The sequence below is a fragment of the Struthio camelus genome, chromosome 5 (assembly GCF_040807025.1).
Source record: "Struthio camelus isolate bStrCam1 chromosome 5, bStrCam1.hap1, whole genome shotgun sequence".
Classification (NCBI taxonomy): Eukaryota; Metazoa; Chordata; class Aves; order Struthioniformes; family Struthionidae; genus Struthio; species Struthio camelus.
In genome coordinates, this window is record NC_090946.1 from 48,653,305 (window position 1) to 48,667,182 (window position 13,878).

At 35.2% G+C, this 13,878-nt stretch overlaps 1 protein-coding gene across 5 annotated transcripts in view; it reads left to right on the forward strand.

Annotated features, from left to right (window-relative positions):
- Positions 1 to 13,878, forward strand: part of FMN1 (formin 1) — a 195,357-nt gene that overhangs the window by 172,671 nt on the left and 8,808 nt on the right. For all 5 annotated transcript variants that reach the window (XM_009689950.2, XM_009689952.2, XM_009689953.2 and 2 more), the window contains one exon: positions 2,980 to 3,129. In XM_009689950.2, coding sequence (XP_009688245.1) covers positions 2,980 to 3,129 — 150 coding nt within the window. The remainder of the gene's footprint in view (positions 1 to 2,979; positions 3,130 to 13,878) is intronic.

Consider the following 13,878-nt stretch of genomic DNA (forward strand, 5'->3'; position numbering starts at 1 on the left):
TGTATTATAAAGCTATGATAAAAGTTTTGTTTGTGTGTGTGAAAAATAAAAACCAGAGTATTTTCTTTAAAAGTGTCTTTCATTTATGAGTTTTCATGCTCTTCAGAATTTTTTGCTCTATTTATATAAAATTCAGCATATTTATAAGGTTTTTTTAGAAAGTTTGCAGCAAAGTAGAACTTTTCTTGCATTTTTTGAAGAGCACCCATAAAAAAAAATAGATAACATTGTTTTGTCATCTGAACATTAGAAAAAGTAGTTTTCTGTTTATCTCAACTCTGTTGTGATGCCATGCAATAAATGTGGAATTATGATTAATGCATCATAGCGTATATGGTCATAGATTAAATTCTTTTTTAAATGCTTATCAGTATTTTTTCTTCACTGTCACTAAAAGCATATCTGTGGTAATTCGGATTTTTATCTCACTTGTGAGATTTTGCCCAGAGTCAGTACACCTAACTGAGACACCTATGCCTTCTTAAGTGGTCAAAAAAAGAGGGATAAGAACCGCCTAAATGCAGACCAAGTTTCAGGTGGACTGTTTGCATCTGCTGCGGCTGGTGCCTGAATTGGCTGATCTACTGACTAGCGGGTCATTTGGGGCTTTCCCTCTTAACTTCAGCTGGCTGGCTGGCTTTCTACCTACCTACCTACAAATCTACTTTCTGTGGCACATTCACTTTCACGTTCTATCTATCTGCTTTGCAGTCTTTCTGAAGCAGAGTAGACTCACCAGGGTATGCAGGTACACTGACCATAATTTGCAGCTGACTTAAGGAATTAGTTACCTGATGCAGACTTCAGGTTTTTCAGTTGCTCACTAAATGTTCAATATTTTAAATTACTGTAAAAAGATCTGTTACTTTTGAAAGTCATGCTGAGACAACTATGTCAGCTATGCTTCCTGAGATTTAGGACAGAGAAAGGCTGAGGAAGAAGAGTGCATGACTTTATCAGGGCTACTACTTTTGAAGCAAACCTAAGAAGAGAGAATATCTCATCCTGATATTCCTGGCTGAGCTGTCCTAGTCAAGAGTATGAACAGCTGAGGGATATTTGGCCCAAGTGAATGTAATGGGAATGACAGTCACCTTAACTCCGCCCAGTAGTGATGGATTGTTTTAACTGTATAATGGCATTTCAGTATTTTTAGACATTCTAATATTTTAAGTGTTTGAAATCCCAGAGTGCATTACACTAATATTTAAAGCTGCGTTAGCTTTTTATTTATTTATTTTTCTCCTTGTGGTGTCACTACAGGACAGAGTTAAAACCCTTCAACTCTGACATTCATTTTGAGATTATTCCCATTAATGTATGCGGTAGTTACCTCTCTGTGATTCCTTTACCATGAATCACCGATTAACCTGAAATACAGTTACATGCTTCCAACAATAACTACCTCATAGCATCTGGAACAGTTTTCTTGATTTTTTTTAATTAAAGAAGTTCCATACAAACAATATGAAAGAAATGTAAAAGGTTATCACATATGAAGATTTCAATAACTTTATTGTATTAATAGGTTGCCTAAAATGATCTTAAGTTTCAACGGTATGTGATATTCTCCAGGATGTCCTAGAAGCTTTATCCAACTTTAAAGTATCACAAAAAAATTGGAGCATACTGGCTAGTCCAGCTAAATTCTGACTTACTTTACTTTGTAAAGCAGCTGGAGTATGTATGCTTTTATTTTGCCAGGATAAATCCCGTATTGTTGAATGGCTACTTTGTATTCTTTAAGCCTAACAAAAACTTTGAATCTCAGTTTAAGGCAAAAATCCTTCACCGTAACTTAGGCGTTTCCATATGAAAACATACAGTGTGGACTATGCAAATGCATATACCAGTTAAGAACGAAACACTTGCTCAAGCTGAATCTGTTGCTCAGGCAACATCTGTTGCATAATTTGGAAACTACTTACAGTTCTTTAAAACACCCCTTATTTTATTTTCAAGATTTATGCTTCCTGTGTTTTGATTTAGGACCTATTGGCAGCAGTAAAGAAGAATGTAGCTTTATTTTGCCTAGATAGACTGGATATTTCAAGAAAAAAGAATTATTGTGGAATACGCTGTTAACTTTCCTTTTAAGTTATGGTATTATTTTTAATAAGTGTCACCAAATCTTATGGAGTCAGTTCATCTACTTTGCAGTGATTCAACCTTTATGAAAGTGAACTTTTTATTTTTTAGATCAGTTTTCACATACCTATGGTCATGTGAATCATTCCAGTTTATCTCTACAAAGCAGTATCATAAAGGTTAAAAGTGCACAATCAGGTAAAATGTCATCAAAAGTATCTTCCGTAATAAAAGACTATTTTGAAAATATTTAGCTGTAAAACCATTCTGTAGCTGGAGTGTAGAATCAAAGCTTTATGAATTGGCAATGTATTTTCGTAAGATTAGTTGCTATTATCTGCTTATTGACACACCTAGGAGGAGATGATTTATTTTCAGTAAAAACTTCACAAACTGGCTATAGGCACTCTCTGTGGTTTTTAATCTGTCACACAGAATTCTTTCTAACTACTTCAGAGGTGTCTTTAACCAAGCCTGGTGTTTTTTTCCTAACTTAACGTATGACTCTTCTGTAGCCCTTCAGTAAAGATAAGTGGCAAAATAAGATCTTTACAGAGTGCTGCCGAATAAAATTAAAGAAACATATATAGTACAGCGTTTCTTGAAATGCAAGAAATTAAGTTTTTTTCATTAAAATTAAATGCCTGTAATTTGCCTATGTGACGTATGCCTATGATATCTTATGCATCCATAACCAACAGTTACCCGCCTGGGAATGAGCGAGGTGTTGGAAGGTTAGTTACACTCAGCGTGAATTGCTGCTATGATTTTCAAGGCTAAGGGGAAGTTATGGTAATTACCAGTCTTGACTACTGAGTAAGGAACCAGCCCGCGGGGGAACTGTTTCCCCAGTGGGCTTATGTGTTGACAGTTTTTTTTCCCCCCCTGTAGCTTTGAAGAAACAGTGGGATACTTTGGGATAAAGCCAAAGCCTGGTGAGAAGGAGATCACTCCAAACTATGTTTTCATGGTGTGGTATGAGTTCTGCAGTGACTTCAAGACCATTTGGAAACGAGAGAGCAAAAGCATTTCCAAGGAAAGGTAAGGTTCTAATAAAGTCATTAATACCATTTTAGATGTCTGGGAAACTGTTCCTTCTCAAACCCAACAAATTATACTCCTATATTTCACAGGAGTCATTGTTTTCTTTCAGATCTAATGGACATCAAGGAAAGATTATTCCCTCAGGGTGCGTAGGAAAATTCACCAAAGGCATGCTGTCCCCACAAAAAGATAAACACATATAATCTGATAAATTACACTTTTGTAACCCCTTCCAATTACTAGCTAGTAAAATGAAAGGAGAGCTGTGCTAATTTGTAACAGATTGCTTCTCTGTGCATTTTCATGTTGAACTAGCCTAAATGAGGCGATATTGCTGTCGCAGACAGTACAGACAAATAAAAGTGAATGCTTTTCCAGTTAATATACTGCACTTGCATCAAAGGGAAGCCCCAGAGATTCAGGCCACACTTAGCACAGTGTCGAAGCCCCACACTGAATTTACAGCACTACTTCTGACTTTTGGTATCCTGCTGAGGACATCAAACTACATGCCGCTAGATCTCGCCGCAGTCCCCTGATTTTATTAGTTTGAGTAAAAAAATAAAATATAAAACCTGCAATTATTTGCTTGATTTTTTAAAGAAGCTAAAAATCTTTTACAAATAGAAAACAATTCCATTACAAGCACAGCATGCTTATCGTATCTCACTCCATTTGAAAAGACAAAATGGGTGGTAATGCAGTCATGCTTTAGAAAAAAAAAGGATTAGTCACTTTCAGTGTGAAATATAAATCCAGGTATCTCCTTTTTGCTCTAAATCAATAGGAATTTTAGATTGGTGTAAAAGCACACTTTTAAAGGACAAGATATCGAAAGTATAAATTTTGAAATTGTCAACTCTATGAACATTGTTTTAAAGATATTATAGGTTTTAAACACTTATAAGCCACAGCTTTTTGCATCATGTATTTTATGATTAAGTTGATTTTAGAAGCTGACAGCTGTGAACATTTACAGAGAATCTTTCATTTTCCTTCTGCCTTGTCCAACATATTATGAATTAAAAACTGTAAAATAAATAGTCATTGATGGTATTGATATAATCACGCGCAAAGATCAGATCAGGCATATATTTTTTGCTGATTCATAATTTACCATTTCCATTCCATAAGCAGTTATGAGGACTACAAATTAATATTCAAGAGAAAATCTAGACCATACATCTATTCTTTTTTAATTTATGCAATTACTTTCTTGCTGATGACATACAATGATCCCTTCAAAGGAAGTCATTTTAACTGCCGTGTAAAAGTTTTAACGCTGCATTGAGACTCTTAACAAAACTTCTCAAAGTTTCTTGATACAACATTCAATAAATCTTTTTGTAAGTAAACTGCCGTTTTCTGTGCTTTGCTCTACAGAAGGATGAGGTGAGATTTTCTCATGGTTTAATAAATCTATAACTGGAATATAAAAATACAGTGCCAATATTTGAGCAGTTCCTTTAAATATACTTAATCTTGCTCATGAATGTAAAGCAATACCAGTAGAATGCAGAACACCAGTTACTATGTTTCTTCAGAGTGCTAACATTTTCAGGATTATCTAGACTGCTTTTCAGAGTTCACTTCAAATTATTTTCACAGTTTCATTAATCTTGAAAGGACAATTCATTGTCCTTTACATTCAAAATCTGAGTGATTCATCAAGACAGTGAGCTGCTGAAATGAGGAGCCTTGTGTCATAACTAAATTAAAATGACAGAAGAACTGTTTTCATCATCCTAACATGTCTGAAACGTGCTGCTGAAAAGAAGAACCTCATGAAACAACTAAATTAAAATGATGGAAAAACTATTTTCATCATCTGAAAATGTCTTACAAAGTCATGACCCTTTAACGGTTCTGTTTTACAAAGTGTGAGACTATTAGTTGACTGACTGCTGTCCAGGAAGGTTTGAAAGCAAGCTAAGAGTCATTGTGCTCATTGGTAGCTAAAAACCTTAGTATGACAGGAATGGACAGCTGTCTTCCATAGCTGCGTAGAGCTAATTAATTGGATGCGCTATTTGTTTTGCATTTTTAGAGATTGCAATTAAGAAAAGTTATGTTTATCATCAGCCATTTGTTTTGTTTTGAAGGGAATTTTAAAGAGGAAGAATTGGCGGCGTGGGCCAACATTTTCAAACTTGGCCTACAAATCGGCCTACCCTTCAAAGCTCCGGAGGAGCTGCAGGAACGTAGCATAAGATATCTCTGAATTAGGCTAGTCATGTACATACCTAAATAGGGATTTCATTGTTTAGATTTACATGAAAATGTTAATACTGGATTATATTTTGTCTCTCATCAAATATGGCTCAGAAATTTCGATATGTAATTATAATACGCAGAATTACCACTGAGGTGCCAAGCCAAATCTATCATTTAAAATGTTAGCTTAAAATTAGTAGTGGCAAGACTAGCCCAAAAAGTTCTAAGATTCTAAAGATCTAAGAGATCTAAAAACTAACTAGCTCTAAAAACTAACTGCTTTGGATTGTATAACAGACAAGTTAAAAATCTCTGCATTTCAGGAAGAAAGAGGCTAGTACCACCTTTAACTAAATGACAGCCTCAGCTGCAAGAGCTTGTTTTGTCTAAAAACTACTTGGCTTTTAAATGTAACAAAACTGTAGAAATCTAATTAGATTTCTATGAGAGCTTTTCTTAAAGTAAAAGAAACACTTTAATTGGGCTGCCCTATGCTTAACCTACCGTGAAAATAAATTAGCTGCCTGCAAAATATAGTTGAATCGTTGTCTCTTTCCTGGACAAAATCTGCACATCGTTTAGGAATGCAAGACAGAGTTGCAGACAGATAACAAACCTAGATAGATACAATAAATGACTGTAGAGATAAAATGAAGAAAATTTCCGAAATCATATTCCTGATAGAAATATGATGATAGTTTTCCTTCAGATAGTTTTCCTAGTATTTCCTTCCATATCAGAATGTAACCACACTACCATAACATTTACTTTGAAGATCACCTCTTCATCACTCCCAAATAGTTTCATGTAAATGCACCGCAATACTCACCACATGTTGGAGACATGTGAGGTTTTGTTCTGCCTAAAGATATATTTTTGTTATTGGTACCTTTTTAATTTGTACATCTGTGTGTCCAGGTGCATCAACTGGTTTTTTTACTTTCTTCTGTTCATAAAATTTTGAGATGCTAAGTGAACTGAAGACTAAAACAAAGATAGATTTTTCTGGTAGCAAGGCATATATCCCATGGTATACTGCATATAATTCCAGTCCCATTTCCTTTTTAGGGGACTGTTACCTTTTTTGAGTGGCTATGCCTATGATTTCAGAATCAATTTAAGGGTATATTAATAAAAATGTATATGTATTAAATATATATGAATAGTTATCTGTATGTCTATTAAAATATATATTCAAAATCTGTTAAGTGTAATTTTAAAGATTATCCTAGCAAAGCCTGAATATAAGGAAAAAGTATATATATAGGAAAAATACCATAGCTTGCAATCAGTATTTTTATTACAAACTGCGATTGTATGTGTCACAAGGATTATCATTACGTGCTGAGGGGCTTACCCTTTAGTTATGAAATAGTTACATATGAAATGAAACATTTCTGTTAATTTCTCCCACTGCTTACACTGCAAAGATAAGATTGCTACAATAGTCATTGTACTGGATTAAGCCATCTCTTTCAGATTGAACATAGATAAAAATTTTATCGCTAAGAAACAGAAATCAGAGGAGAAAAAGAGAAAACCAAGCAATTAAGCTTTACCACAGCAGCTAGAATCTGTTTTAAAATGCGGGCATTAAACTGCATGCATGTGTGACCAAAAATGAGGTTGGTACTAATGGTTATACTTACAGGTCTGCATACGATGCGTATATTAATGTGCTTTCGATGGGAAAGTAATTAAAAGTATTGGTTTTGATAATGTGTGTGGCTTGTATGCGGTTACACTGTGGTTTCAGTGTGACCTCCTAAAGTATCCCACAGATGGTTAAAATCTTGCCTGGAGCCTTTAAACAGTACAAGTAATTCATTCATAATTTTTGTTGATGCTGTTTAGATAGACATTTGATTAATGCATTATATTACCATTGTAGTATGCTATCATTCATGCCATGAATATTTCACAATAGTTTTGGAGTCAGGCCTTCTTACTTTGAAGCGGTAGTTAAACTAAGTATCGCTGAGCAGTATGGAAATCTGTGGCACCACCTCTCTTTTTTTTGCTTTCAAAGGGAAGAATGCTGAGCAGTCTCCTCTCAGTTTGAGGGCAGCCATATCCTTTCTCAGCTTTTCTTCTCTTTTGCCAGTTTTTCTTCCATCTGGCCTGTAAATCTGCGTCTGTTGTATGTCATGTATATGTTATCTAAGACAATGAACGAAAAATAGGGTGAGAGTCCAGATCTGCAGCCATTTTGATCTATTTACATTGTGGTAGAACACACTGTACTGAGCATTAGTCAAACACTCCCAAAAAGAATGTCATCCAGTTATTGTACAATACACATGTATGATACAAACCGAAAAGAAGAATGTGACAAATATTGTTTATTTGATGTGATAATAAACTACTGGTCTAACAACCGGCAAATTAACGTCATACCGTAAGTGAAGTTTTAAGGAAAAATTTGAAATATGACCATTAGGTGACCACAGATTTGTGCCGGGAGTTCCTTGCATACAGAGTTGCAGCTTGGGGAAAAGGCAGCATATTTCCGAGAACATTTGATAAATAAGTCCTAAAAGCTGGCATCATTACCGGGCTGGAGGCTAACAGTTCATTGCTATTTAAAAGCTCTTGGACTGATTATAAGTTAACTGTGATAGAGTGAGGGAAGAGAAGGAGAAAAGAAGGTGATGATATGATTGAAGGCATGAGTTCTGCATTTCTGCAGTTGCATTTTGAGTAGCTTTTGAGTGGCCACTGTAGCCTTTGTCTATACCAAAAGGGTAGCGTTGAAGTAGCTGATACATGAATTAGTGAAGAGTTTTACCAGATTGTTTAGCAATGCAGGCAGAGAAAGAAAAGCAGAATCTTTACATGTTTTTGAAATAAAGTTCTAGCTATGGGGCAAACTGAGGAGACAATTACAAATTACAGGACTGCATGGCAAAACAGTAGTGCTAGTTTCCACAGAGCATACAATAGATCTGTCAAGGTGCTGTGTGAACACTCTTTTGCTTTTGGAAGAAAAAAGTGTCTTTTGGGGTGTTACTAAGAAAGGACTAGAGAACAAAGTAGAAAACATCACTGAATCATATGAAACTACAGTGTGTCCATATGTAGTTCTGTTCTCTTCCTCTTTGGAAGGACATAGTAGATCTAGAAGAGATAAAAAGAGTGATAAAATACAGAACAGCTTCTGCTTAAGGAACAGTTTAAATAAAATGGAATTCTTCAACTTGGAGAAGAGCCTACTGAAAAGGGTCTGTACAAGCATGAATGCATAGTGATAAAGCACAGAGATCTATGCAAGCATGAATAGTGAATCAGAAATAGTCATTGCCTATCTAATGTACATCTAATACACATCTAATACAACAATTGAAGAGCATCAAATGAAACTAGCCGCTGACTGGTGCTTCTTTAGAGTAGGTGTACTTAATCTGTTGAATACTTTGCTGCAAGATGTCATTGATGCCAAAAGTCTACATTGCTTCAAAAAGGTGATAGTACAAATTCATGTAAGAAAAATCCATGAAGTGCTGTTAAATATGCAGAGAGTTTCTGGCTGGGAAAGCATTCTGGGGATTATCACTGAGTGCTTTGACTGTCCTTAAATACTTCCTAGATACTTGCTACTGGCCAACCTCGGGTGGGTTGAAGTCTATTTTTCATTTTTTCTTCTGGTTGAGCTTTTTGCTTTCTATTGGTGGTTGTTCTGCATCAGCGTCAAAGGAATTTGAGCTACAGGGACATTTTTTAGTCTCTCAAAGGGAGACAATGTTCTACTGTGTTATGGGTCCAAGATGGGTATGTAGCTTGGCTCTAGGTTGAACGGTTGATGTGGACTTGATCATTTCCACCCACATGCGAAGATTTGGACTGCACAACTATTCCCAGTTTTGTGGGAGGAAGTCTGAGCTTTATGCGAGCCATGGAAAGCTCAAGTGCCACGGAAAGGCCATCCTAAGCTATTTCATATCCACATAACTCACCAGCTGTATTGAAGGAGCTATAGAATCAAAAAGAATATCTCAAAAATATCAAGAGTTGAGAGAAAACTAGATAATTTTGTCTCTATGCGCATGTCTCTGCACATCAGTAGAGCCAGAACATCCATGAGTAGCAATTGAGTTGTCTAGAGGGGATTCTGTTTATCCTGACTGAGGGCTTTAGAGCAGAGACTGAGCCAGTTCACACTTCATTCTGTCTGACTTGAAAGGGAAGCATAAGTGAAAATGACCATAAGTTTATCAGTTTAGTTCCTGGTTTAACGATATCTTTTCCCGTAAGGAGGAAATTTCATGAGCTTGTTAAGGAAACTTCTTTAAAAGTGCAAGCTTATATATAGGTTTAGTTTCTGCTTCCTCTGTTATAAAATAAAAATAATTGACTATTTTCATTAGCATCATGTGATGTTAGAGACCTGACTTGTATCTGATTTATAGAGGAAGTCAACACCTGCCACTCAGAGACGGGCAAAAGCAAATGAAAATCGCATTGGTAATAGTAGAGATCCATGTATCATACTGAAGTCATGATTCTCCTGTTTAAAAATTCATTGTTTTGATCACTTAATTCAATTTTGTTTTCTATATTGTGTGTTAATGTGCAGTGATGGTTGGTGCTATGGTTGGCACCACATCTCCTATATTCGTTAGGGTATATTGACCTCTTTTGCTCACTGCTGAATGAGAGTAGTGTTTCTTTTGAACACATTCATGCTGCAGCTGGTCAGATTTCATGACTTAACCAACCTGCATTCCTTAACTTCGCTTTTTTAAACTCATAAACACACTGAAGCACCAAAAAATATTAATTCTTAATGTCTTGGAATGGAAAGTAGACATAAGCTGTGTTCTTCCCTGTTTAATGCTGCCCAAAACACAGCGTGATAGAAATATCTATGATTTCATTGACTCCTCTACTGAAAAGATTTTAAACCGTGCCTTTTAAAAAGCTTGACAGAGGCCTCCACTGTGATGACCCTGACAGAAGTAAATCTTCACCTGTTTTCTGTAAAGTCTAGCCGTTGCTGTTTTCTCTGTGAAAAAAGATTTTTTTTTTCAATGTTGTCATTATTCATGCTTAGACTGTTCTGTCCCTTGAGTTACACAGTCTCCAAGCTATTTATGGAAGATAAAATTATCATCTTTGTTATTGACATATCCTATCAGTCTAAGAAGAATTCATCGTCTTGTTATAATTAAGATATATTGAAAAAAGAATACTCAGACTTTTGTTAGTGTTTTTAAATGCTGGAGAAAGAGGGGAGAAAGCCTCACGTCATTGTTTTCTAAATCAGCACCTTCGCTCCTTTTCTTTCCATGTCGTGATTCAGCTGTTCTACTGTCCTTATTGGTCTTTTTTATCCTCTCTACTGCTCTTTCCCATGTTTTGTTGGTCATTTCTATCCCTTCTTGCCTTTCTCTTTTACATCTATTTCTGTTGACTGTTCTATTCCCCTTTTTTCCTCCGTGATTTCACATCTGTTAGCTTCAGTCCCAGTTTCTCTTTCCTGAATTCTCTAAAAGATGGCTAGGCTGGTGTGTCCATCTATGCTATTGTACACTGATATAAGAAAGAAATAAAAAACATCTTTTCCTTGAGTCAGTTCCTCTGCATGTCTCCAAACTCCCCCTCATGGTCATGCCACTGTAAAGGACCAGTTCTTGTGAACTACTCCCATATACATTAGTTCCCACAACAAAAACTTAGGAGAAGTGGGTATAGTGTGGTTGGTAGGATGCTTGGTTCGTATTGTTCAGCCTGTGCCTGCAAGTTGCAAATTGTCTCAGGGCTGGATTCTGCTACTGTTCATTCCAGGATCAGAGTCTTGAAGAGGATACTGCTGTAACACACATGAATATTAAATGAATTTCTCTAAATCTAAGAACTAATCAGTCCCTGTTATCTTACCAGCTGATTGTTGAAATCTTAATGATTTCTTTGCCTCCCTAAGAAGCCCTTTTATTAGGTAAGACTCTGCATCCTCTCCCAACTTATAGTTGGTGTCTCATTTAATATTCGTCTAACAAATGAGCTCAAGCAAGATGGAGTAAGCATTTTAAGCCCTTACTTTACAAAACTCAACACCTGTTTATACACTAGTTAGTTACTAAGGTAAATATTTTAGTAATGTTTTTGAATTCTTCTTAGCTATTTTGTTGGAACACAAGGCTTCATTGCATTTCCCGTATTCTCACAAATTCTTTTCCTTTTCACCTGATTTCTATAAAGCATACAATGTTAAAATTGGCCACCTTCATTAGTATCTAATATTGACCATTGCTCTCTGTTGAGTTACTCTCAAGGAAGAAGGGAAATTTAAAAGAATGACACGTACGTTTAATTTACATTTTGACATTCTGTCACTTAGCTTTTGTTTTGCTATAAATAGATTTGAACAAGTAATTGTTGAACAGTTAACAATAGCCAAGGAAGTTTGTACTTTTGTAGGAAGAAGTTCAACAATTTAAGTCTATATAAATTCTCATAAGCTACATTTAACACCTTAAAGAATTTTATAACACATTTAATAGTTTATTTGAAGTTAATTAAAAATAATAGTATGTTATGTATTATATCTGCAGGTTGGTTAGTAACACAATGTATGTGTCTAAAAGAACAACAGAAGATAATAAGGAGTTGAGTTCTGTCGTTTCAAATGTGCTTTTTTTGTAGTTTTGCTCTTTTTGTACTATATTCATCTCTAGACCTTACTTCTAATTTTCAGTATTTTACTGAAGAGCTTTTCAGGCAAAGTTATGATAGTATTTGATTTGTAAAAATGGCAGCATCACTTCTATTTGTACTAAGGAAAAGTTGTAAAAAAAAAAAAAAAAAAAAAGACAACAGAAAAGAGACATACCTTAGCTGAGTTAACTAAGTTTGTCTAGTCACTAGTTAATTGTTCTTTTAGTCATAAAGTGTGTGACATTGATTTTACTTGTCTGTTTCAGGAACAGACGCTATCAAATGGGCGCATATTCTACTCTAGATGAGGGTAAAGAATATTGTGTGTGTAAGTTTTGATGGAAGGCTATCATAACTTTTCATGGACAATTGAAATTACATTTTCATTTCTAGAGGATTTTTTTTTTCATGAAAGTGAAATAATGGACAGGAATATGAAGATTAAACTTTTGCTGTCCTTAACTAACATGTTTTATGATTTGGAATTTGGATAGTTTTGTATTATTTCATTTTTCTTGTTTCAAGAATGATGCTTCAAAACCAAATAGCCGGTTCTAGGATCTTCTCCATGTTTGGCAAGGAGCTATTTTTGTTTATAGGGTGCCACTACAGTGAGAGTACTTGACTGAAGTAATTGCTGAGCTAACCACTTTCTTAAAACTAGAGCCAGCTGACTTTAAAAAAAATCCTGAAGAATTATGTTCATCTTCAATTATGTACTCCTGTTTCTGAGAATGCCTGCTAATCTTATCAATCACATGTTAGCAAAGTGATTTTTTTTTTCCCCTAGGAGACCAAAGTGCAACATATAATTAGTCTGTCATTTTTATGAGCCAAATATCACTTGATTCAAATCATGTTGTTATTTTGTATTCTAAACTATACATTTTATTTAAAAATTCTAATAGGTTTCCTGGAAATTGTGCAACTATGGAATAAAATACACAGATCAAAGCTAGGCCTCAGTCAGTGAAGTGCATACTGTTCTTTTTAAGTGTAAAAGTTTATAATCCCTAGAATACTCCCTTCAGATGAAAATGTGGACTCTGAATGTTTAAAAACTATTTGGAGAATAGTCCTAGGGCCAAGGAGAATGTGACTGAAAAGAAAATGTGATCAAAATAGGGAAGAAAATTTGTAGATACAGCGAAAACTAATTGAGTATTAAATAGACTACAGATATTTTAAAAACTGTACAGAAGAATAATTTCATATGTGTGTATTTGAGGGTTTACTTTTAGCTTGAATCAATGTAGTAGCTAAACAGTGGTGGAAATAAGATTTCTTAAAAGTGATGTTACTGTTTCTTCTGTTCTTAAGCACTGAAAAGTGAGAAATCACAAACACCAGTAACTACCCAATGGAAGTTTCCAAAATGCGTAGCTTGGACAAGGACCGTTAGGTTCCACTGCTGAACACTGATAAGCACAATAATGAATTTATGAGTATGTTTTATATTTTTAAAAAGTTGTCCAGAATCTAGTTTGCTGCTAGCATTACAGTGAGGAAGGAAGTGCACATCAGTAACTGCAGCTATAATCCACATTCCTTTTTGCTTTTCTTCCAAAATTCCTCAAAAATTGAGTGTGTCAAAAGTGGTTTGAACTGGACATGGTATTTTAAATACTTTTTGACTAGCCACAGCACAATTATTTCTACTAGGGGAAAAAATTAAATTAGAGAAGAAAGTAGAATTTGTCAGTTGCAGAGTGCCAAGAAATGCGTTGTTTGTAGGAAAAGACTGATTTGGTGTGCATCAGTGAAGACTGGATTACTGAGTTTTCTTTGCTTGTTTGCTAATAAAAACTCACTTACAACTTCTTTCCCTCTGCATTTCAAATATGGAAGTATAAACTGGGTGTCCTTAGCATCAACATT